Here is a 26659-nt window from a genome sequence, read left to right on the forward strand (position 1 = left end):
TTATTATATTTTAGGAAATTACTTATATGTTTATTTCTTACCAAACTGACTATAAGAATTTGAACTCAGGAACTCCATTTTATTTTATTATTTTTTTTTAAAAGATTTATTTATACAAGCACTGGGTACAGTCAGAAGCGCGGGAGGGTGAAAGAATTCACCAGAGCCAGAGCGGGGAACAGAGCAAGCAGAGTGATGAAATAAACTGCTGAGGGGAGCAGCCGGTGTGGCAGGAGAGGTCTGTGCACCATGTGGGACCCTCGCCGGTGGCTGGGGATTGAACCAGCGCTGCAGAGGCTGCGGGCAGCTTTGCAGCCCAGAGCTCAACTGCTGCGCCACTAGGGGAGGCCCAGGAACCCCATTTTATTTATCTCTATATGCCTAGTGTCTAATATATCATCTGGTACATAGACTAAATATTTTGTTGAATTCTCTAGTGATACTTTTATATATACTTATCTATGTATTTATTTAATTTTTATGATTTTGCTCCCTGTTGGTGTGTTGCATCCAGATGTTTAAACCACAGAGTTCCGTGGACATGACAATTTGACTCTTGGCCTACTAAGGGTTGCATACTTATGGAGATAGGCAGACTGGGACTCTGGGAAAGGTTCTAGGTACAGCAGTGAGAATGATAATTCAAACTTGCAACTGAGGTAGAATCTGTTTCCTTTTGTGTAGGCATTTAATGGTGGGTGCCAGAGAAGGAGGCAACTGCATAGAGTGCCTATAGTGTCTGGAGGATTCTCATTCCTTTCACACCAATTACTTCCAGATTCTAGTCACTTAGTGTGGAAGAGCCTTGCAACTGGGTGAGTCTGACCTTAAGTCTAGTGATCTTTAACCATTTAAACTTTATTTTTGCTTGGAGATACATCTGTCCTGGTCCCAGAAATATCACAATTATGGTTTCATTGAAGTAGACCTTGAGTTTGCATTTGTCCTTAAAAACCTCCTAACTAAAGTGAAAATGCCAATGGGATGGATAAGTTTAGAATATGGTCAATTAACTGATAGTGAGCTTAGGTCAAGGCAGGTAGGGATATGACATTTAACGAGTGTTTAAAGATAGTGTTTGTAGGATGTGTGGTAATGGAGTGCATAAGATGAAAGAATAGCACTGTACAACATTTACATAGCTTCATTGGTCAGTTTTCCTTCATAGGCTATCAAACCCCAAACACTTAGGATATTATGAGTAACATTTGTTCCTTCTCTCTTGAGAGAAAGTAGAGAATAACTCCTGACTTTTTTTTTTTTAAGATTTATTTATTTATACAAGCAGTGGGTACATTCAGAAGCGCGAGAGGGTGAGAGAATTCACCAGAGCCAGAGTGGGGAGCAGACCAGGCAGACTGACAAAGTACACTACTGAGGGGAGCAGTGGGCGGCAGGAGAGGTCTGTGCGCCATGTGGGACACTCACTGGCAGCTGGGGATAGAACCCGTGTCGCAGAGGCTGCGGGCAGCTTCGTAGCCCATCGCTCAACCGCTGCACCACTGGGGAGGCCCAATAACTCGTGACTTTTCACCATTGTTTTGTGTATCTTTCTGAGAAAGATATATTTCACATTACAGAAATAAAAAGGACACCATAGGTCCAAAGTAACTTTGTTTGAAACTTATGCCAGATTACTCTTTATTATCTCTGATTAAAAAAAAAGACCTGCCTAATAAACCTGTCTCAAATGAGATAATGGTGTTATGATAAGATACCATTTTAGCCCCAAAAGCAATTATAAAAGGGTGAGAACCCTATCCTCCTTTGAAGAAGATATCTGATTAGATGCAAAAGCCTCTGGATTTGTGTTCAAAATATTGAAGCGTGGAGATGCACTTTAACATAAAAAAATTTTATCACAGAGAACTAAAACCACATTAGAGTTGGACTGCAGCCAGCTGCATGGTTTGGCAATACCTGCATATTGTGTAATAATGTTTTGAATGGAGAAGAATGAAGGGACAACAGGGCAACTCTGGACTGATCTCTAGGTTTCTAGTTAGGCAAAAACTTAGGCCTACCTAGAGACTCTTGATCCTAGTTTCAGCAAAATGCCTTAAGCAATCAGATTTAGCGATTGCTGAAATATTGAACTGAAAAAAATTTTGGTTTCATGAAGTCATTTAAAATATAGTCATGGGCCTCCCTGGTGGCACAAGGGGTTAAGTCTCAGCACTCTGAACCTATTGGCAGCCACTGTAGCATGAGTTCAATCCCTGGGCAGGGAGCTAACCTACAAGAGCAGCAGACCTCTCCTGTCTTGCCCGCTGCTCCCCTCAGCAGTGTATTTCAGTAGATCCATCTGTTCTGTTACCCATCTGTCTCTAGTGAATCTTCTCACCCCTCTGCACCTCTGGCCTACACCCCAGCTCTTGTATGCATAAATAAATGCAATAAATCTTAAAATAAAATAAAATATAGTCACAAAGATTTTGTATAAAAAGAACTATTTTATTTAAAATTATATATTTCCTTTATTAAAGATGATATTTCAACTAAACTACCAAGTTAATGTATACAAAACATTTCTTTTATATTCATCTAAGTTCTAAGATGTAACTGCTCTAGAGGCACGTCGGACACTATTGTCATCCACCTTAGTACTTGAAATAAGTAGGAGAGGAAACATGATAAGTACATGATGAAACTCTTGGTCTGAAGATATTCCTATAAATGAATTTAAATATATTCTAAAGTTTAAATAAGGAGAGACTTCAGTGCTTTGGGAAATGCACTTCATTTTCAGAAAGTTAGCGTGTGATATTTAAAAGGAGACCCAGACAGGAATGAATTATCAATAGAAAGTGTTGAATGATGAGGTGTTAAATACAGGCAAACTCAGATGTTAATTGTTGCATTTCTATTTCTAACTTTGCAAGTATCTCCCATTAGTATAAATCTTGGTATATAATTTACTCTTCTTTTGACAATGTAGTAGCTGGTGGCAATTCTATTCTTGTTTATTATCTCTGTTGGTTTTAGTACTCTTACCATGTGAAATTTTAAATCAGGTTATTGGAAAGCAGCAAACACTTCTATTGTTGCATCAGAGATATATTATTTTAAAATTTTGAAAATAAACTTTCCATGCAGAAAATTTTAGTTATTCCCCCGAAAACTCTGAAATAAGTCATTTAATAAATATTATGTTCATAATTGCATCCTAAGGTTGCTTGAAATATGTATTTTTAAATATCTTTGACTCACTGATTTCCCCACTCCATCTTTTCTTTAACTTTGTTCATTCTCTAAAACACCTAAATTTAGATAAAGTAAGTTCTTTCCTATCCTTAGAGGATTTATGCAAAATGAATGTACAGATATTTGAAACTTTGTGATAATATTTGAGTGTCTGATGTACCCATAGCCCTTGTATAAACATATAAACCAGCAACAGTCCTTAAGCATAAACAGTCAGTCTCAGGTTTACAGGATTCATATCACAGCCATAGCTTATGAGACCTAAAGGTAGCAAATAATCAGTCAAATAGGTAAATGAGCCTCTCTTTACAACTTTGGCTTAAAGTGGTATCCTGAAAAGCTGACTACTGTGGATCTAGCTGTGGGAGGTACGGGCATGAGTGCTGTGGTGGTCCCAGCACATGCGGCCCCCAGTGAGGGAGGCAAAATTCAGCAAAGCATGATACCAGGCACCTGTTTCCTCAATTTAAAAGAAAATGTGGTGGCCTAGAGCCAGTTATTGGCCACTGCCAACAGACATTTCTCTTAGAGAGCAGCAGTGAGACATCTTCTCTGAAAGGATTATTTTGTCATTGGCAGGAGCAGCAGCCTCAAGACTGTACCTTTATGGGGGAGCACTAGAATTAGGAGCAATGAAATGCTATTGTGGGAATGATGAGGTAAGTTGACTCCTAATGTGATGTTATTTCTTTATTGACACTCCCATTCTCTATGGTTGGCTGAACAGCTTTTAAAACTATTTTCTTTTAAAGATCTTCCCTCTGTGTCCACAATAGAGCCCCATTAGTTAAAATAACATGGAAATATACCACATAATCCTAAAAAGTCCAGAGAAGCACCTCTCAAATTTTAACATGCTTACAAATCGCCTGAGGATCTTGTCACAATGCAGATTCTGATTCAGTAGGTTTGGGATGTGTTCTGAGAGCCTGTATTTTAGTAGTTCCCAGGTAGTATTGACGCTGTTAATTCATGACCATGGATCATACTGTGGGTGAAAAGAGTATAGATAACCCCTCTTCTCTAAGCTGTGTGCTAAGTGATTGATAACTTGTTAGCTGCTACTTGTAAGAAATAACAGATACAATGATTATTTCAAAGTCTTCAACAATAGAACTTTAATACTGGAGAAATTATGTTGTTTGGTGTTATCTTAGTCATTCCAAGCAGCCATAACAGAAATACCATAGATGAGGTGGTTTATAAACAACTGAAACTTACTCCTCACCATTCTGGAAAGTGGGAGTCTAGGATCAGAGCGCTAGCTTGTTTGTGAGGGTTCTCTTTTAGTTTGTAGACTTTGACTTCTCATTGTATCCTGACAAGGCAAGGAGCAGAGAGAGAAAGCAAGCACTAATAAGGGCACTAATTCTCTTTATGAGTGCTTCACCCACATGACCTCATGTAATCCTATTTACTTCACAAAAATTTCACCTCTTAATACCATAACATTGTGTGTTGGGGCAGGGGAGTGGTGGTTAGTATTTCACCATATAAATTTTAGAATTATGCATTTAGGTCATAACAAATGTCTCATCCAATGTCAGATTCTGTCTACTATGTCCATATACATAGTCTCATTCAGCCTCTGCTTGAATGCTTATTAGTAATGAAGAATCCACTATTCTGCAAGACAGTCCATTCCACTGGTTAACAACGCTGGTTATGAGGCTTCCCAAAGGAAGAGCCTAACTGTTAGCATAGCTGAGTCTAAATGTGCAAAAATTATGAATCTAGTATATTTTTTAAAAATCATATCTACCACTTATTCATTGTCCAAATAATCCTATAGAATGGGTTTCTTCATTTTACCAATAAACTGAATCTCAGAATAGTTATACCAAGGTTTTACAGCTAATGGGTAGCAGAGTCTGGACTCAAACCCAGATCTTTCTGAGTCTAAGAGGATATTCTTTGCACATTACCATTGTCTTTCAAAGTTTGATTTTGTTTCTTTCAAATATTTTAAATGCCTAGATTACCAATATAGTTTTCAGCCAGGACCCCTACATATTCCTTCTATTCTTTTTATTCATTCTTGTTGGATGTATTTTTTTCTTTTAAGTTTTCTTTTTAAATTATAGTAGTATTCCCATGTTCAAGAGCCTTCTATTATCTTTTAATTATCATTCACACCTTATTGCCCACTGCTACCCATCATAAACTGCCTTTTTTTAACATTCCAGTCTCTTCTTCCTTTTTTTCCAGATCCAAATGATTTGTTTCCCAATATTTTCCACATGTAACAAATTCTTGAAGGCCTTAAGTAAAGTCCTTCCTTCTCCATGAAGTTTTATCAAGACTTCATGAAATTTTGCCTTCTACATGTTTTAGCCTTTCCTTAATCAGAAATTCTATCATATTGCTGTCTTAACATTTACATTGTTCAGACTCATTTCCTCCAACATAATTTTAAACATTTTATGAACTGCGAACTTACAGGTTACATGTAATTGATTTTCCAATCCAGCCCAGTTTTACACCTCTAAAATACAAAGTATTTTATTTTTATACTTTTTATAGTTGGCTGTTATACATGATGTCAGAACAGGAGTTTTTTAAAATCTGTTTTATTAGCATTTCTAAAGGTTAAATTATGATTGTGAAACACATTATAAATAAGAAATATATATTGGTTATAAAAATACTACTCTAATTGAAAAACATTTATAGTAAAAAGATCAATGGGCTTGGGATCATAAAACCTGGCTTTTAATACCAAATCTACTGTTAATAAGCCATACAATCTGGAGAGAATTTTTAAACTTTTCTTTAAAATTCTGCTTCCTCATTTCTCTATAATATAGGCCTATTGTAGACTTTATTCTGCTCAAAAATTTTATTCCATTGTATAATCTGAACTTTAAAAATACTTTATCTTGAATAGATGGGGGGTTGTTTATAGATAATGTTAAGGATTTCTTAAGACACTCACATTTTCCATGTTGTATTTGTTTTATATACATATTAAACTTAATTCCCATCAATTTCCCTTGCCCTCACCCTGCCAAGCCCTTTCTCTATCCAGTTACTAGCTCCACATTATTGAATCAGCTATGACTGTTTATTTATGTCAGATGCAGAGTGATGAACACTATTGGATAAAGACCCAGAATTTGCAACATCCTTTAAATTCCTGTTTGTTTTCACAATGTTTCCATAGCCAATGCTACATTTTATTCTTTCTCATTACCCTGAAACATAATATTACAACAGATGTGATAACTACAGAGAATTACAAACTTCCTTAAATTTTTTCCCCAAAGATTTGTGGAATTGAATTATGGAAGACTACTTTTGAATTTACAGGTTCCATTTATAGTAGGACTAATCAAAATCATTGTTATCACGGCATACTTCCTTATTCAAAAGTGGCAGAGTGAGACATGATACATGCCTTCCCTGATTTGATTTGTGGACAATTTTCTTAGTCATTTCATAGGTAGACAAGTATTATCAGAAAGATACCAGAAAATTGGTATTATCAGGGCAGGACTTGAGGAGACCTCTGTCATTTAGGGGATGACAGATCAAAGTATGGTGCAGCTTTGCAATCAGAGCTAATAATTATTGCACATTAACATTGGCACAGAGAAGATTTTGAATAATTATAGCTAGTATTCCACTTTTGCTCAGGAAGGCCTACAGATTTAACACTCTGTCTGACCTCATGTGACATTAATTACACAATGTTTGAAGGTAGGAAACAGCTGCTGAAAAATACACAATAAAGAATAAGCGGCTGTCAGTGTGTCTTGTAGTTTGCTGCCAATTGCCAATCTGCTGAGGAAGAACATACAGAAACCATCTCTCTTCCCCAAAATAGATTATTATGCTTAAGAACAGCAGTGAGATGGAAAGGAATTTTTCTTGATTATTCATTTTATGTATACAGCACGACTCATAAGATGTTAACTTTCCTATTGCATATTGTATAGCATTGCACTAGTCTTTTTCTTAAAGATTAACTTAAAATGTTTTTCCTGGTAATAATTTTAAAGCAAAATATTTCAATAAATAGATAGGTTTTACTTACACATCTACATTTATCATACCAAATAGACTAGATAATCCATATTTTAATAATGGTAACTTTTTCTGTAAGTGAAGAAGAACTTTCCTTACATGAATTGAATTTGTGTTAGTGAATTTATGTTGCCGAAGAAAATATTTAAAACTTTTTAGTACACATATCAAAGAAGAGATAAATTAAGATTATGTTGATTTTATAACCCTTTTCCATTGTTTTGACTGGACTTACTTGGATTCTTTCTATCCACTTATAATTACTTTAAACATTATATTTGATTTATTGCTTGGTGTGTATGCTATTGTTTTGGTGGTGATTAATTCCCTTGAAGCCAACCATGACTAGTCTACTGAAAAATGAATAGTTACCACCCAGAGAAGACACAAAAAAATGTTTATCTTGTATATTTTTAAGTTAAAAAAATGAAAATAACAGTTATTATTCAACTAAAAATTTTTTCTGGTATCTACATAAAATTGTAAAATCACATCAGCACCAAATTAATACAGGCCACTTTTAAAAATTGTAATCTATAACTTTGTGAGTTGTGAATAATAGCTTTTTTTAAGGTTGATTTAAAAGAAATCAAATAATTATTAAAAGAAATTTTGGACAGTGATTAAATTGTGATTTAAAATTATTTACTTAAAATAATATCTAATGCAAAGTGGAAAATATCTAGCAAAAAGAGAATGGTGTGGTAAAAAAAATTAAAAAAAAAAACAAAGAAATCATAAGAAATTCTTTAAAAGAGGTCAGCATGAGACAATTCATTTTAACTTTGTAGTTTAATGAATTTGGGCATTTTTAGATAAGCATGGGTCTATCACCACAATTAAGATACAGAACATTTTCAAAAACTAAAATTTCCTCTGGCTCTTTCTAATCCATGCTTTCTTTCCATCTCCAATTCTAGGCAACCATAAATTTGCTTTCAGCCACATGCTTTGCCTTTTGCAGATTTTAATATTAATGAACCAGAGTCTTTTGTGTTTGACATGTTTTCATTTATGTTGGGTAATTGTATCGATTGTTGTTATATGGAGCTGTCTAACTTCATGAGGCACCGACAAATTATTTTTTATATGATGTGAAGTATGGATCCAGCTTAACTTTTTTTATATGGATTTATAATTCTTCTGGCAATATTTCTTTTTAAAAGGCCATTTTTTTCTCCATTGAATGCCTTTATGCTTTTTTTTTTAATTTATTTTCAATTTTAGGTTACATACAGTTTGACATAGTTTGGTAGAGTTAAACCTAAGCATTTCATGGGGTTTTGTTTTGCTTTTCTTTTTTGGTAAGTGTTCTGTTGTAAATAGTACTGCATTTTAAACTTTGATTTGCAAGTAATACAACTATAATAAGTTTTTGTATATTGACATTGTATCCTATAACTTTGCTAAACTCATGAAGTAGTTCCATGGATTTTTAAATAGGCTATTTGGAATTTTTCCAAAGAGACAATCATATCATCCATGAATAGATAGAGTTTTATTTTCTCCATTCCGAGGTAGATCAATTGATTAATTTACCTTATTGCACAGGGCAAACCTACAGTTCTCTAGTATAATTATGAAGAAGAGTGATGAGAGTGGAAATCTATGTGTTGTTCCTTATATTGGGGGAAAAGATTTGGGTGGGAATTTTTTGTTGTTAAATATTAGATGAAGGTTTTTTTGGGGGTGGGGCAAGGAATGCTCTTTATCATGTTGAAGAAGTTCCCTTCTATTTCCAGTTTGATAAGAATCCAATTTTTGTTCCTTTTTTTAAAAAATCACAAATTAGGCATTATTCATAATTGGGATTTTAGAAAAATTATTTATTTAGACCTTTATATATATTTACCATTTTTTGCTTATCATACTTCTGGCATCTCAAGGCATTCCTCTGGTACTACTTATTTGTCTTTTTAAAAAAGATTTATTTATTTATGCACACAAGAACTGGGGTATAGGCCAGGGATGTGGGGGGCAAGAGGATTCACCAGAGACAGAGTGGGGAACAGAACAGGCAGACTGACTGAAATACACTGTTGAGGGGAGCAGCGGGCAAATCAGGGGAGGTCTGCTGCTCTATGTGAGCAGCTCCCTGGCCAGCCTGGCATCGAACTGGTGCTGCAGAGGCTGCGGATAGCTTCACAGTGTTGTGCTTAACCCGCTATGCCACCAGGGAGGCCCTTGTTTGTCATTTTTTAAAGTACGTCTTGTATAACTTCTTTTACTATCAACATGGGTTGTACATCTCTTAGGTTTTATTATCTGAAGATATCTTTATTTCTCTCTTACTCTTGCAATATAGCATTTGTGAGTGTGGACATATTTCTAGACTAAAATCATTCTCTTTGATCACTTTGAAGATAGAATAAAATCTTACAATAAGATTAGTAAAGATAAAAATTTCCAATTGTGTGAAAAGAGTGGGCTTATTGTGAAAATAAAATTAGTGAGTCATCTGAGTTTGTCTAATTGATTGACTAGAAGCTCTAGGGGTCTGGCTCTATAATTAAAATCTTTGCTTATCTTAGTTGTGGTTTGGCATCACTTGTTGGTGACCATCTGCTTCAAAATAAATGCCAATGGTGCCAATTCTGGATCCTGTCATACTGGCTAGAATTTCTAGGTCAGTGCTAGCAATTATGGTATTCTCCTGTTTAACTGAGACTCATCTAGACTGTCTAATAAAAGGAGGTGAGGCTAGAAGGATACTTACGGGCAACAAAAGAAGACTCACCCTCTTCCTCTCTGTTTAATTTTTACCCAGCTTTACCCTTTCCTCCACATCCTCTACAGCATCCACTCAGATGATAACTTTATCCTACCCAATTTGTGAATTGGGATTAGAAAGAGGGAGTTAATCATTCATTATTAATTATTAATTTGTGGTTAATCATCAATTATACTTAATCTAAATTCCCATTATAATGGGCTATGACCTTGGGATTTCACTCATTATTTTACCATCTTCTGGCTTCCATTGTTTCTACCTAAGCATGAGTATTCAGTCTAATTGCCTCTTTGTAGGCTACCTGCCTTTTTTTCCCTCTGGAAGCTCTAAAGATCTCTTTTTCTTTGGTGTTTTGGATTTTATGACAGGTCTAGAAATAGATTTCAAAATGTACCCTCCTTCTGCTACTCTGTGCTTATTGAATCTGTGCATTTCCTCAATTCATTTCCTCAATTCTAGAAACTTATAAGCAATTAACTTTTGTAATACTGCTTCTAATTTTCAAAGCCTGCTCTCCTTGGAATCTGATTATTTATATTACTGATCTTCTCAGTGTAACTTCTCTAATGGTTTGACATATTTTTATGGTCCCATGCCCTTACCATTCTGTTTATTCTGTATAATTGTGTTAGATATTTTATGGCTTATAAATTATCTGTGTTTATTCTGCCACTTGACCCATCTACTGAGTATTTTCAGGTCAATAAATATAAAATGTTTAGAAGTTTCATTTTATTCTCAGTTTCATCTGCTTAGTCATTGCTTAGGCTCCTGTTGCTTGCTCATGATTATGATTCTATTTCTTATTTCTTTAAATATTTTCTAAATAGGTATTCTTTATTTCAGCTGTTAAAATTTAATATGTGAATTTCTTGCAAGTTCTAAATATTTATTTCTTGTGATTTCTTACTACTTGTGACTTGCTTCTTTTATGCCTGGTGATTTTTTTTTTTTTTTTTTACCATAGTCTCATGTTCTCTTGATCTTAATCCAGGAATCTGTTTGGTTTAATTGGGGATATTTTTCTCTGAAGAGGATTTGTGTTTGATTTTGCTAGCAGCGTAGGGACAATACTAATCTATAACTACTCTAGTCTTTTTCAGTTATAGTAGTAATTTAGAGCTATCATTTTATTACCTTAGAGCAACTTTTCCATATTACTATAGACCTAAGCTGTGTTTTCTGAGGACATTCCATTTATGGGCATTAGTCCATTTATTATTGATTACCTATTTCCAGAATCAGTTTTGCTTATTTCACAATATAGTTCAGAGTTCCCATATATACCATTACCTTTATTATTAACATATTACTTTAGTATGGAATATTTGTTAGAATTAATGACCCATTAATGACACATTATCACCTAACTAAAGTCTATAACCAATTCAGATTGTTCTCGTTATTAGCCTCATATATTTTTTTTTGTATTCCAAGATGCTATCTAGGATAGCGCTTCACATTTCGTTGCCATGCCTGCTTAGACTCCTTTAGTTATGACAGTTTCTCAAACTTTTTCTTTCAGATGACCTTGATAGTTTTGAGAAGAACTGATCAGATACATTATAGGATGCTGCTCTTTGGGATTTTTTTTAATTATGTAAAATATATGTAACACAAAATTTACCATTTAAACTTTTTCAGCAGTCTAGTGGCATTAAATATTTGCATAATGTTATGCCATGATTTCAATTATCCATTTCCAGAACTTTTTCATCACACCAGGCTGGAACTCTGTACCCATTAAGAATAACTCTTCAAGGGCCTCCCCAGTGGTGCAGCGGTTGAGCGCTGGGTTGCGAAGCTGCCCGCAACCTCTGCAACGCCGGTTCAATACCCAGCTGCTCCCCGGCCACCAGAGGAGGGTCCCACATGGCGCTCAGACGTCTCCTGCCGCCCGCTGCTCCCCTCAGCAGTGTACTTCGGTCCTTCTGCCTGCTCTGCTCCCTGCTCTGGCTCTGGTGAATTCTCTCACCCTCCCGCGCTTCTGACTGTACCCAGTGCTTGTATAAATATATAAAAAATAAATATTTAAAAAAAAAAAAAAAGAATAACTCTTCAAGGCCTCCCTGGTGGCGGAGCGGTTGAGCGCTGGGTTGCGAAGCTGCCCGCAGCTCGATCCCCGGCTGCTCCATGGCCACTGGAGGAGGGTCTCGCATGGTGCGTAGACCTCTCCTGCCGCCCGCTGCTCCCCTCAGCAGTGTACTTTGTCAGTCTGCCTGGTCTGCTCCCCACTCTGGCTCTGGTGAATTCTCTCACCCTACCGCGCTTCTGACTGTATCCAGTGCTTGTATAAATAAATAAATAAATCGTTAAAAAAAAAAAAAAAAAAGAATAGCTCTTCAAGGAAATGCAAATGGCCAACAGGCATAGGAAAAAATGTTCAACATCACTTGTAATCAGGGAAATGCAAATCAAAACTACCATGAGATACCATCTTACACCAGTGAGAATGGCACAGATTAAAAAAACTAGCAACAACAAATGTTGGCGAGGATGTGGTGAAAGAGGAACTCTCCTGCAATGTTGGTGGGAGTGCAAACTGGTCCAACCACTATGGAGAGCTGTGTGGAGATTTCTTGACCTATTAAACATAGAGCTTCTATATGATCCAGCAATTCTACTCCTAGGAATTTACCCAAAGGACACAGAAACATCAATTCCAAAAAGCACCTGCACCCCTATGTTTATAGCAGCACTGTTTACAATAGCTAAGCTTTGGAAACAACCCAAATGCTCAAAAATAGATGACTGGATCAAGAAGATGTGGTCCATATACACCATGGAATATTACTCAGCATTCAAAAAAGATAAACACATGCCATTTGCAGCAACATGGATGGCGCTGGAAGGGATCATGCTCAGCGAAATAAGCCAGAAAGAAAAAGAAAAATAACGGATGGTCTCATTCATAGCAGGAATCTAGAAAACTTAAATAAGGGACCAGGAAATAGAATAACTATAAGAAAGAAAATACCAAAATCAACTAACAACTATGAACCAGAGACACTCTATGGGGGTATGGGCGGGGAAAGGAGGGTTTGGGGTCAAAATAAGGGGGTTGTAATTGTATGGGGAATATACAAATAAAGTTTAAATTAAAAAAAAAAAGAATAACTCTTCATAGGGTCAGGAGAAAGACAATACTTGCAAGCTGACCCTAAATCGGAGGCCTACAATAGGGCAGTGGAGGGAGAGTGGTCAAAACAGGTCAGAGAAGAGCACAAGGGACTATGGCAGTGGATCACAGGTGCCATGGTGGTTGGAGAAATACAGGGGCTACACCTGAGGGGAGAAATCAAACATTGTCCAAAAATTAACAACAATGTAAGAAAATGCATTAAATTTAAAAAATGAAATAAAAACAGAATTAAAAAACAAACAAGCAAAAACAACCAAACCTCCTCAATCCTCTCTCTCCCCGACACTCTGGTAACCTTTATTCTATTTTGCTGTTTTTGAATTTACCTAGTCTAGGTACCTCATATAGGTAGAATCTCACCCTGTTTGTCTTTTTGTGTCTGCCTTATTTCACTTAGCATGTTCTCAAGGGTCATCCATTTTATACAGTTCCAGGGTTTTTGTTGTTGTTAGTTCTTTGGAATTTTCTCCGTAGATACTCATGTCATCTCTGAACAAAGACATTTTATTTCTTCCTTCCCAATCTGTGTACATTTTGCTTCTTTTTCTTGTCTTTTTACTAGCTAGATCTTTAAGTAAGATGTAAGAATGGCGAAAGATAGCATCCTTACCTTGTTCCTGACCTTAGGGGAAAATCATCTAGTTTCTCATAGTCAAACAGTCAAGTATGTTATTAACTGTAGGTTTTTTATAGACATTCTTTTTTTTTTTTTTTTTTTAGTTTTTGTTAAGATTTATTTATTTACGCATGCAAGAACTGGGGTGCAGGCCAGAGGTATGGGGAGTGAGAGGATTCACCAGAGACAGAGTGGGGGGCAGAATAGGCAGATTGAGTGAAATACACTGCTGAGGGGAGCAGCTGGTGAGACAGGAGAGATCTACTGCGCCATGTGGGTCAGCTCCCTGGCCTGCTGGGGATGAACTTGCTGCAGTGGCTGCAGAAAGCTTCCCAGTGCTGTACTTAAGTTTGGAACTGTTCCCTTCATTTTTCTAGAAGATTCAATTTCTAGAGAATTGGTATCATTTCCTCCTTAAGTGTTTGATAGAATTCATCAGTGAAACCACCTGGGCTTGGTGCTTTTTTTTCTTGGGAGTTTATTTTCTCAGTCCTTAACTGCTCAGAATATCTATTTCTCCTTGTATAATTTTTGCCAGTTTGCATTTTTAAAGGACTTTGTCCATTTTATCTAATGTATGAATTTGGAGGTATATAATTATAGTATTTTTTATTATACTTTTAATTTCCATGGGATCATTAATGATAATCCCTATTCCATTTCTGATACTAGTATTGAATTTTTTAAATTTTTCTGTATTATGATGTTAGGACATCTTAAAATAAAACCTTTCTGACTGTGGAGACTGTCATGTGGCTAACCAATTCTTTGAGATGGCAAAGTGCTCCCTCTGGAGACTCATTTTGCTATGCAAACTAACTGATCCAGAGTCATATCTCTTCTGTCCTGTAAACCCAGTAGGCAATATTCCTGTGCCTTAATCATCCCACGGCCAGCTACCAATCAACTAGGAACATGCCCCACACCTCAAGGCCTGCCAAAATTATTCAATAGTCAATTCTGAGTCTGTAGTGTAAGCACCTAGCAATAAATTTTTTTGATCGTAATGTAAGTACTTGACATTAAACTTTGATTGCCAAGTCATCTATTTCAAAGATGTTAATTTTAAATAAAACATATTGCTAGCTGAATGACATCCTACTAATGCTAACAACTAGATAAAGAGTCATGCCTCCCCCATCACTCAGAGGTAACCTATGAGTTAACCTTTAAGAAAGCCCTGGATAAACTAGATAGATGACTGCTTGAGTGACTCCACATTTCCTTTCCCACACCCTGATTCCCACTCTAATGCTTTAAAATTCACCATAAAATGTAAATCCATGAAAACCTGGATACACCTCACCCCAACATAGCAGAACCCCAGTTTACTTTCACTATGTTACCTCACTCTATGGCCCCACGCATACCAGGCATCCTCTGAAGTCTGTGAGTAATTAATCTTGCTTTTTCAATGTTTCCTGATGGTTGTTGCTGTGGTATACCTTGCAGTCCTAAATAGAACCTCAAGGGCCAGTCCAACCACAACACTGCTCTAATTAGAGAAATGATGAGGGCGCACCACAAGTTTGTGTTGTTGGAAAAGACACTTTGCATTTTTGCTTGAAAAAGCATAGGAAAAATATGTCATGACTTTTCTGACATCCCAGTTGAGCACAGATGTGAGTGCCCCCAAGCATTCCTAGATGATAGCACCACTATTGATAGGCTGAGACGGACATGAAACAGGGTCCTAAATTAATGACTGGAGTCTTTATAAGAAGAGGAAATGCCATGTTAATACATTAACACATGGGGAGAATACTATGTGGTCATCGAGGCAGAGATTGGAGTGATATAGCTACAAGCCAAGGTATGCCAAGGGGTGATAGCCACCAGCAGATCCTAGGACTTGGGAAGGAAAGATGCACCCCTAAATGTTTCAAAGGGAACATGGTCCTCCCAAAGCTTTGATTTTAGCCTCTAGAATGGTGAGATAATAATTTTCTTTTATGTTAAGCCAACCACTTTGCAGTACTTTGTTACAGAGTCAGCCCTAGGAAACTAAACACATTTCTGCTCTTTTAAATTTATTAATATGCATTTTATGACACAGGATGTGACCTCTCTTGGTGAATGTTTCTTCTGACTTTCAGAAAAATGCGTATTCTGCTGTTGTTGTATGGAGTATTCTCTAAATGTCAATTACTTCAATTTGATTGATAGTGCTGCTCAGGGCAATTATATCTTTACTGATTTTCTGCCTGCTTGAACTATCAATTACTGAAAGAGGGGTGATAAAGTCCCCAAATATAATAGTGGATTTCTCTATATCTCTTTGTAGGCCTATTAGTTTTGCCTCATGTACTTCAAGGTCCAGCTTTTAGGTGTATACACGTTAAGGATTGTTATGTCTCCTCTTTGTCCCTGATTATTTCCCTTGTCTGAATTTAGCTTCATTTGAAATTAAAATAGCTATTCTGACTTTTTTAGTTATTAGCATTAGTTTAGTGTATCTTTCTCCATCCCTCCATCCTTTTGTTATAGAGCAACCCCGATATTAAACGGGTTCCTGGCTGTGGGTCCTCACCCGCGCGCTTTAAAGGGACTTATGAATACTCTACTACAGACACACACAAAAGGGTTAATAAAAGGTTTATTTACAAGAGGAAAGGAAATAAGGAAAATGTACAACTCAGGGGAAAAATAGGGAAATAAAGTCTTTAATGCGTCCTACCCGATCCGACGACCTGGAAACCCAAAGTCACTCCCAGAGCTGGCCGGAGGCTCCGCGCTGGCCGAGCGCCCCAAAATGGAGAGAGCCCCAAAGCCCACGTGTCTGCCTTTTGTATCCACCTGGCTGCTTAACCCCACCCTCAGGTCCCAGCCACCTTCCCTTTGGTGGTGATGGGATTTGGAGTTCCCAGTGTCTTTGGCTTTGACCTGGGGTGGGGGTGGAGTCCACAAAGCCTGTATGGAATTAGCTTTGGGACCGCCTTTTCCCCCTAACACTTTCTTTTTTTTTTTTTTTTTTAATAAATTTTATTGTTTATTCCCCATACAATTGCAGCCCCCCATTCTGACCCCAATCCCTCCCCTCCCACCCCCGCCCCCCTAAAAGTGTCTCTGGTTCATAGTTTTTTTGTTGATTTTGATTTTCACTTTCTTATAGTTATTCATTTTCCTGGTCCCTTATTTAAGTTTTCTAGATTCCTGCTATGAGTGAGACCATCCGGTATTTTTCTTTTTCTTTTTGGCTTATTTCGCTGAGCATGATCCCTTCCAGCGCCATCCATGTTGCTGCAAATTGCATGTGTTTATCTTTTTTGAATGCTGAGTAATATTCCATGGTATATATGTACCACATCTTCTTGATCCAGTCATCTACTTTTGGGCATTTGGGTTGTTTCCAAAGCTTAGCTATTGTAAACAGTGCTGCTATAAACATAGGGGTGCAGGTGTTCTTTGGAATTGATGTTTCTGTGTCCTTTGGGTAAATACCTAGGAGTGGAATTGCTGGATCATATGGAAGCTCTATGTTTAGTAGGTCCAGAAATCTCCATACAGCTCTCCACAGTGGTTGGACCAGTTTGCACTCCCACCAACAGTGCAGAAGAGTTCCTTTTTCTCCACACCCTCGCCAACATTTGTTGTTGCTAGTTTTTTTAATATGTGCCATTCTCACTGGTGTAAGATGGTATCTCATGGTAGTTTTGATTTGCATTTCCCTGATGACAAGTGATGTTGAACATTTTTTCATATGCCTGTTGGCCATTTGCATTTCCTCTTCAGAGAAGTTTCTTTTAAGCTCTTCTGCCCATTTTTTGACTGGATTATTTTCTTTGTTGTTGTTGAGTCTCATCAGCTCTTTGCAGATTTTTGTGATCAGTCCTTTATCATTAGTGTTGGGTGCAAAAATGTTCTCCCAGTTGGTGGGTTTCTCTTTGTTTTTGTTATTGTCTCTTTTGCTGTGCAAAAGCTCTTTAATTTGATGTAGTCCCAGCTGTTTATCTTTGCCTTCACTATCACTGCTTTGGGTGATGTGTCTGTAAAGATGTCTTTGATGTGCAAATCACGTAGTGTTTCGCCTATATTTCCTTCTATATATTTTATGGTTTCAGGTCTTATGTCTAGTTCTTTAATCCATTTTGAGTTGATTTTTGTGTATGGTGTGAGGTGGTGGTCAAGCTTCATTCTTTTGCATGTAGCGACCCAGTTTTCCCAGCACCATTTATTGAACAAACTTTCTTTGCTCCAATGCATATTCTTTGCTCCTTTGTCAAAGATTAGTTGACCATAAATCTGTGGGTTTATTTCTGGATTTTCTATTCGATTCCATTGGTCTGTATGTCTGTTCTTGTTCCAATACCATGCAGTTTTGATGATTATGGCTTTGTAGTATAGTTTGAAGTCTGGGAGTCTGATGCCTCCATTCCCTTTCTTTTTTTTTCAGGAGAGCTTTGGCTATTCGGGGTTTTTGGTGATTCCATATGAATTTCATCAATAATTGTTCTATTTCTTTGAAGAATGACATTGAAATTTTGATTGGAATAGCATTGAATCTGTATATTGCTTTTGGTAGGATGGCCATTTTAATAATGTTTATTCTTCCAATCCATGAGCAGGGGACGTCTCTCCATTTCTTTGTGTCTTCTTCTATTTCTTTTAACAGTGTTTTATAGTTTTCTTTGTATAGGTCCTTTACCTCTTTTGTTAGATTTATTCCCAAATATTTGATTTTTTTTGTTTCAATAACAAAAGGGATGGTCTTTTTGATTTCTTCTTCTTCAGATTTATTGTTTGTGTATAGGAAGGCTACTGACTTTTGCGTGTTGATTTTGTATCCTGCCACTTTACTGAACTGATTGATGAGTTGAATTAGCTTTTCTGTGGAGTTTTTGGGGTTCTCTATGTATAATATCATATCGTCTGCAAATAGTGATAGTTTGACTTCTTCTTTTCCTATTTGGATTCCTTGGATGTCTTTCTCTTGTCTTATTGCCCTGGCTAGGACTTCCAGTATTATATTGAAAAGCAATGGTGAGAGTGGACATCCTTGTCTTGTTCCAGATCTTAATGGAATTGCTTTCAGCTTTTCACCATTGAGAATGATACTGGCTGTTGGCTTGTCATAGATGGCCTTTATGATGTTGAGGTATGTTCCTTGTATCCCCAGAATTTCAAGGGCTTTTATCATGAATGGGTGTTGCACTTTGTCGAAAGCTTTCTCAGCATCTATTGATATTATCATATGGTTTTTATATTTCTTTTTGTTGATGTGTTGGATAACATTGATTGATTTTCGGATGTTAAACCATCCTTGTGCCCCTGGAATGAATCCAACTTGGTCGTGGTGAATTATCTTATGGATACATTGTTGGATTCTGATAGCTAAATTTTATTGAGGATTTTTGCATCAGTGTTCATTAGGGAGATTGGCCTGTAGTTTTCCTTTTTTGTGTTGTCCTTGTTCGGTTTTGGTATTAGTGTAATGTTGGCTTCATAAAACGTGTTTGGTATTGTCCCTTCCTTCTCAATTTTTTGGAAGAGTTTGTGAAGGATAGGCACTAATTCGTCTCTGAATGTTTGGTAGAATTCATTTGTAAATCCATCAGGTCCTGGGCTTTTGTTTTTGGGGAGGTTTTTTATTACCATTTCAATTTCGCTAATTGTAATTGGTCTGTTTAGGTGTTCTATTTCTTCTTTATCTAGCTTTGGGTGATTGTAGAGTTGTAGGAATTTGTCCATCTCCTCTAGATTGTTAAACTTGTTTCCATATAACTGCTCATAGTAGTTACTGATTATTCTTTTGATTTCTGCTGTGTCCGTTGTGATTTCTCCTCTTTCATTGATGATCCTGTTTATTTGTGCTTTCTCCCTTTTTTCCTTTGTGAGCCTGGCTAGGGGTTTGTCTATTTTATTGATTTTTTCAAAAAACCAGCTCTTGGTTTCATTGATCTTTTGGATTGTTTTTTTAGTTTCAATTTCATTTATTTCTGCTTTGGTTTTTATTATTTCTTTTCTTCTACTGGTTTTGGGGTTTTTTTGTTGTTCTTTTTCTAGATCTTTGAGCTTCGAGATGAGGTTGTTTCTTTGCGTTCTTTCTTGTTTCTTGATGTGAGCTTCTATTGCTATATATTTTCCTCTTATTACTGCTTTTGCTGCATCCCATACATTTAGGATATTAGTGTCCTCCTTGTCGTTCAATTCAAAAAATTTTTTAATTTCTTTTTTGATCTCCTCATTAGTCCAATGGTCTTCCAGTAGTGTGGTTTTTAATCTCCATGAGGTAGGAAAGTTCCTTGCCTTCTTTTTATGGTTTATTTCTAGTTTGATGCCTTCATGGTCAGAAAAGATGGTTGATATGATTTCAATCTTGGTGTATCTGTTGATGTTTGTCTTGTGCCCCAGTATGTGATCGATCCCCCTAACACTTTCACCATTGTTTTAATGTCTTCACAATTTGATTGATATGTATTTTTTAAAGATTTATTTATTTATATAAGAACTGGGGTACAGGTCAATGGCACGGGAGGGTGAGAGAATTCACCAGAGAGAGTGGGGAGCAGAACAGGCAGACGGACCAAAGACACTGCTGAGGAGAGCAGCGGGTGTGGCAGGAGCGGTCTGCCACGCCATGTGGGTTTCTCCCTGGCAGGCCGGGAACTGAACCTGCGCTGCAGAGGCTGCGGACAGCTTCACAGCTCAGTGCTTAATCCGCTGCGCCACCAGGGAGGCCCTTGATTGATATATTTTATATACCTACCATTCACCCATATAAAGCGTATTATTCATTGGCTTTGAGTATAGCCATAGAATTGTCTGATCATCATAACAATCAAATTTAGAACATTTTTTGTAACCCTCTCCAAAAACATTGCAACCCCTTAGTCAATCTCCCAGCATCTGCAAGGCCTGGGCAACCACTAACCTACTTTTTGTCTCTATAGATTATGCCTATTCTGGATATTTCATGTAATATATGGTCATATTGGAATGGCATTAGATAATATGTGTTCTTTGTGAATTACTTCCTTCATGTAGCTTTATTTAAAAAGGCTCATTTGTATTTTAGTATGTATCAGCATTTTATTCCCTTTTTGATGCTGAATAACATTCCTGTGTGTGAATATACTTTAATGTCTATGATCATTTGGGTTATTTTCACTTTCTGGCTATTCTAAGTAATGCTGTGTAGGGGCAGGAAGGGCACAGAGCAGGATCTCTATTATCTGAGCAGAGGGGTAAAGGAGGAGTCCTGGAGCCTTCGGTGGATTTTCAGGCTTTTATTAGGCTTTTACTTGTAGTGTGGCAACCAGGTACATGGCAGGCAGGGCTGCCTACAGGCCAGGAGGCTGGCAGGCCTCCAACCCCCGCAAATCTTCACTCTTTTCTGGCCTCTGTGGCGTTCTGTCATGGTCCCGTTTTCTCTCTCTTACTTCTCTTTCATTCTTCTGGTTCCCCATGATGCCACCCTTATAAGCCCAGTCTCAACCCAGGTGTCCAAACCTATGTATGTCCACACCCCACTGCAGGTGCCCACCATTAGGTATGCATGTAGGACCACTGGGATCCATGATTAATCCTACTGGTGGGAGGGCAGAAAAGCCTGATAATCACTTACGCTGCAGGCTGCTATAAGTATTTGTGCACGACTTTTTGTGTGGGTGTAAGTTTTCATTTCTCTTTGGTATACCTAGTAGTTGGTTGCTGGATTGTATAGTAACTCTGTGTATAAACTGTTGAAAAATTACCAGACTGTTTGCCACAGTGGCTGTACAATTTTATATCGCTACCAACATTGTACAAGGGTTTGGATTTCTCCACAGCTTCATAACACTTGCTATTGTCCATCTTTTTTATTACAGTAATCCTAGTGGATATGACTTGGCATCTCATTGTGGTTTTGATTTGCATTTCCCTGAAGACCAGTTGATTTTTGAGTTGTATGTTGTTTCATTTTTTGAGTTTTATTAGTTCTGTGTGTATTTTAGACACAAGTCTCTTATGAAATATAAGATTTTTGCAAAATTTTCCTCTATGTGGTCTGCCTTTTCATCTTATGGAATCTTTTGAAACAAAACAGTTTTAATTTTTATTGTATCATTTATTGACTTAAAAGGACTTTTAAGTTTTAGCTCTCTGGGCTAAGTCTTTGGTTTGCTTTGAGTTAATTTTTGTACATAAGATAAGGGTGTTATAGGGAGAAGATCAGGGAGAAGTCCATGCCCACGTAGGATTTGGTGTATTTGTTTTTTGTTTTTTATACCCTATTTTTCCAGGCTTATTCTGACCTGGGGATTTGGTTCTTGCTGGTGTTATCAATTGGAATATCAGGTTTTCAGCTAGCTTCTGCCTTTAGGCGATGTCTGGGTTCTGTTTGCCTTGTTTCCACATTCTCTGGAAGTCTGATAGCTCTAAGTCATGTAGACCCAGGGTCTGGCTCCCTTGGTTTTATCACAGTCCCTTCCTTATCTACTATATGTCTCCCAGCAGTGTTCTGCTGAGCAAAATGCAGTGACTATATTTTATTTTTATCAAAGGTACCCCAAAAAAGGAGATGCTTCTTTTACAAGAGGAAATCTAGTTATCCTAGTTCCATTTGTTGAAGTGACTATTTTCTCATAAATGGTCTTAGCACCTTTGCTGAAGATCAGTTGACCTTATACGTAAAAGTTTATTTCTGAACTCTCAAATTTTATGAAAACAATTTGAAATTTTTGACTGTGTTCCAGGCATAATCCTAAGCACATATGCATTTATTCCTTATATTAACTTTATGAGACGGGCATTACTCTCACCTCCATTTCACCGATGTAGTAGTCTAGCCACAGAGTGATTTGCCCAAGATCACATAGCTATAATAGTAGGCAAGTGCACACAGGCCTTGCCCTTCTGCAGACTGACTTGAGAGGCTAAGCGCTTGACCATGTGCGGGTAAGGTAAAAAGTATCAGGCTTTTCTGCCCTCCCGCCATTAGGATAGATGATGGATCCTTGTGGTCCCGAATGCATGCCTGATGGCGGGCACCTGGAACAGGGTGTGGGCATAGGTAGATGGGCTAAGACTGGGCTTTTTAAGGATGGCGTCATGGGGACACCAGCAGAAGCCGAGAAAGAAGCAGAGGAATAGAGAAGCCAAGAACAAAGGGAAGCCGAGAGAAGAGAAGCAGAGAGAATGCCAGAGAGCCCAGACAGAGTGAGGATTTGCTGGGGCTGGGAGGCCTGCCAGCCTCCCTGCCCCCCAGCACCCCTGCCTGCCATATGCCTGGTAAATCTAAATAAAAGACCTGCAAAAGTCACTGAGGGCTCCAGGACTCCACCTTTACCCGGTCTGCTGGATCATAAAAAACCTGCACTGTGGTCTTCCTGCCTCTACACCATGCTGTAAATAAATGTAAGAAATCGGAACTTGGAATCCTACTGAATAGTAAATTTTAAAAACGGTGGAGTGGGATGGATCACTAAATTTGGAAAAGCACAACAGAGTTGGGGCTTGTAGTGTCAGGAAGGCATAGAGCTGGTTCTCTTTGATCTGAGCAGATGGGTGAAGGAGGAGTCCTGGAGCCCTTGGTGGCTTTTCAGGTTTTTGTTGAGTTTACCCAGTTCACGGCAGGCAGGGGTTGGGAGGTGAGCGGGCTGTCCAGCCCCCCGCGAATCTTCACTCTTTCTGGGCTCTCCGGCATTCTCTCCTGGTCTCGCTCTTTGACTTGTTCTGGTCTGTTCTGGTCTCTCTTTCTCTCTGATCGCATCCCCGTGACACCTCCCTTATGGGCCCGTCTCAGCACAGGTGTATCCACTCATGCATGCCCACACCCTCCTCCAGGTGCCCGCCATCAGGCATGCATTGAGGACCGCAGGGATCCATCATCAATTCTCATGGCGGGAGGGCAGAAAAGCCTGACAATTATTTCATTTACCCTCCAGGGCTTGACTAGCTTGCCTCCTAACGAGTATTAGAAATGAACCTGCCTTTCTTGGTTGAAAGCCCTCCAAACCTCCTCTTAATCACCTTTAAGTCGACGCACCTCATTGGCTGCTTGGGTTGCTCTGGCAGTGCCTGGGCCGCGGACCTCTGCTGCGCCCACTTCCCAGCCGGCACCTTAAAACCACCCTCCGCCTGGAGCGCCGAAGGGGATCCAGGTACAGCCCCAGACTGGAGAGCACCTGAGATGCAGGAAGTCTCGCGAGAAGTTGCGTCGTTGCCCCGGTAACAGCGTCGCATTACAAAAGATGGCGGGGAGAAGCTACAGACTCAGGGTTAGCTCCTCCCCAGACGCCTAGTGGGCCGCTAGGTTACCGGGACGCTGGACTTCGTGTCTGAAAGTATGTCCCTTTCGCAGAGACGGAGCGTTTCGGGGACCCCGCCCCAGCCACGCGTTCAGCAGCCTGCGGTGCGTCGACGGGACCTCCTCGCCCAGGAGGAGGAATATAAGTAAGAAAGTCGGCAGTTCAGCCTTTTTCTTTTTTCTTTCACCCACATAAGGCTGCTTATAAGTACTTTTCCTGGTCCCTGGACTTCTGTACCCTCATATTCTGCACTCCCCTCTCCCCTTTTTCTTTCCCTTGAGTTCACCTGTGTCCTCCAAGGGCGAAATTTAATCCTAGTAAATATGTTTGCAAGATGCTACTAGGAGCTAGAAGGTTTTGGGTAGCAGAAATACCATGACTAGTTCAGTTTTTAGTTTCAGTGATTTTACTTAATTTCAAGTTCCTAGAGTTGCAGATGTAAATTTCTTAGAGGCTGGTTTTTCTGAATTTTCTTAGTGCACATTTGGAATTGCCGTCTTTATCCACGTTTGGTGGAGGTAAGGAGGCTTACCTTACCTGCTCTCAGTGTAATTACACTTATCCTGACCACACCTGCTTTCATTCTCAGAGCATTCCACTCTTCATTCCCCAGTTTTCACACGCCAGAGTAATATTTTTAATTTGATCAAGTCACTACTACTTTGCTTAAAATTTTCCTGTGGTTTCCTGTTGCACTTCAAAAATTTGTCAGTCCTGGCCTCTGCCTCTTGTTTGATCCTGTACCTTCTCCTTTTTGCCTCTTGGCCTCCAGTCTCAGCGACCTTTTAGTTCCTGTCTTTCCTTGAATGCAGTCACACAAGTCATCTACCTGTAATGACAAAGTAGTCTTCCTTGACATGCTAAGTAGGCTCCTGGTTATTTTATTGTCTTAACTTTTCTTTGGAATTAGTATACTTTGTTACAACATATTCATTTGTTAGCTTAAGTATTGTCTATTTCTTCCAATGCACAATAAGTTCACAAGATTGGAGACCCTACCTTTTATTTGCCATTGTATATAGTTTTACTTCCCAAAAATTATGTTTTAACAAGTCTTTTTAAAGTAGCTAATTTAGAAATTGCAAAACATCCTGGCAATTCCTCAAATACAGAGTTAGCATATGATATGTATTTAAAATTAAAGCACAGTTAAAGTTAAAATTGAAGTGTGCTGACTTTAGCATTTAGGACCTAGACACGTAGGACCATAATCAGCCTCCCTTTGATGAAATAGGCCCACTCTTCCAGTTTGAGAGTGCACTTAAAACAGTTTGTTGGGCCCCCCTGGTGGTGCAAGGAGTTAAGACTGCAGCACTATGAGGTTACCCACAGCCACTGCAGCATGAGTTGGATCCCTAGCCAGGTTGGTGACCCACATGGGGCAGCAGACCTCTCCTGTCTTGCCCACTGCTGCCCTCAGCAGTGTATTTCAGTCATCCTGCCTGTTCTGCTCCCCACTCTGTCTCTGGTGAATCCTCTCACCCCCACACCTCTGGCCGGTATCCCAGTTCTTGTATGCATAAATAAGTCTTAAAAAAAAAAAAGTTTGTTGTCCACATACAGTTGAGTCAGCTGTGCTTAATACAAAGTAGTTATTTTCATTACCATCACCAGATAGCACTAAATAACTGCATTGATTGAGTTAATTAGTTTAGATCTTCAAGGGTGTATTTTTCACCTGGATCTGCTGTGTGGCGAGGAATATGGTCCTGCTTAAAAGTCAGCTACAGGAGCTTTTCTGTTGTAGCAGAAGTTGTTTTGTGGCAAAGGTGCCTAGTTGTTACTTACTCTGTTATCTGTACTGTGAGTGTGCAAATCTGCTTTGTATGAAGCTGGTTGTTCACCATGCAGAAGTTTCTCACAGGCAAGAATAAGTTTATTAGACTATTTTGCCACGTATATTGGTATTAAGCATTTTGGGGTGTCTTTTCAATCTTCAGAACATAATACTTTTCTGCAACCTCAGTCCAGAATCTCGTACAATCAGTTCATGTCAAATAATTGAAAGAAATATAATCACTGAGAAGACTAAGGAATATGCTTATCATTCCAGTCAATAGATTTTTCAAGCTTTATGCCTGTTATATAACCAGAGAACTAAATAATAAAGATTATGTGACATGTTTTAATTGGTCTTGATAACTGGTAGGAAAAACCTCTCCTGCCCTCTGCCAGCCCCTGCCCATAAATGCCAATCATCTTGGATTTATATAATAATTTGCAGAGAACTGATCTCTTTATGCTATTGAATCTTCCTTTCCACTAATAGGGTTTTAGCGCAGAGTGGCACAGTGCAGGTTTCTGTGACCCAAGCAGACGGGTAAAGGAGCGTTCTGGAGCCCTCGGTGGCTTTTGCAGGCTTTTATTGGGATTTACCAGGTACACGGCAGGCTGGGACGCTGGGAGGCTGGCAGGCCTCCCAGCCCCCAGCAAGTCTTGACTCTTCCTGGGTTCTCTTTCTTCTTCTGGTGGTTCTGTTCATCGGCATCCCGTGACGCTGCCCTTATGAGCCCAGTCTCTCAGCCCAGGTGAAACCACCTACGTATGCCCACCTGCCTGATGGCAGGTGTCCGCCATCAGGCATGCATTTAATCTAATGGTGGGAGGGTGGAAAAGCCTGATACTTTACTTACCCTACAATGGTACATGTCCATTTTTGGTGTCCTTCGTCAGAAATTTTGCATATTATGTAAATTTTTCTTGCTATAATG

At 38.5% G+C, this 26659-nt stretch overlaps 1 protein-coding gene across 3 annotated transcripts in view; it reads left to right on the forward strand.

Annotated features, from left to right (window-relative positions):
* Window positions 1–684: 684 nt before the first annotated feature.
* The window catches only part of TEX9 (testis expressed 9), a 72733-nt gene continuing 46758 nt past the window's right edge, over window positions 685–26659 (forward strand). Inside the window, exons 1-2 of one of the 3 annotated variants that reach the window (XM_054701737.1) lie at window positions 685–815; window positions 3784–3863. In XM_054701737.1, the coding sequence (XP_054557712.1) occupies window positions 3856–3863 (8 nt within the window). In that variant the 5' untranslated portion in view covers window positions 685–815; window positions 3784–3855. Of the gene's footprint in view, window positions 816–3783; window positions 3864–23792; window positions 23919–24001; window positions 24094–26659 lie in introns of those variants that run through there. The other 2 variants (XM_037502549.2, XM_054701739.1) reach the window with 2 other exon arrangements.

Source organism: Talpa occidentalis, unplaced genomic scaffold (genome assembly GCF_014898055.3).
Source record: "Talpa occidentalis isolate TD23 unplaced genomic scaffold, MPIMG_talOcc4v2.1 talOcc4.11, whole genome shotgun sequence".
Classification (NCBI taxonomy): domain Eukaryota; kingdom Metazoa; phylum Chordata; class Mammalia; order Eulipotyphla; family Talpidae; genus Talpa; species Talpa occidentalis.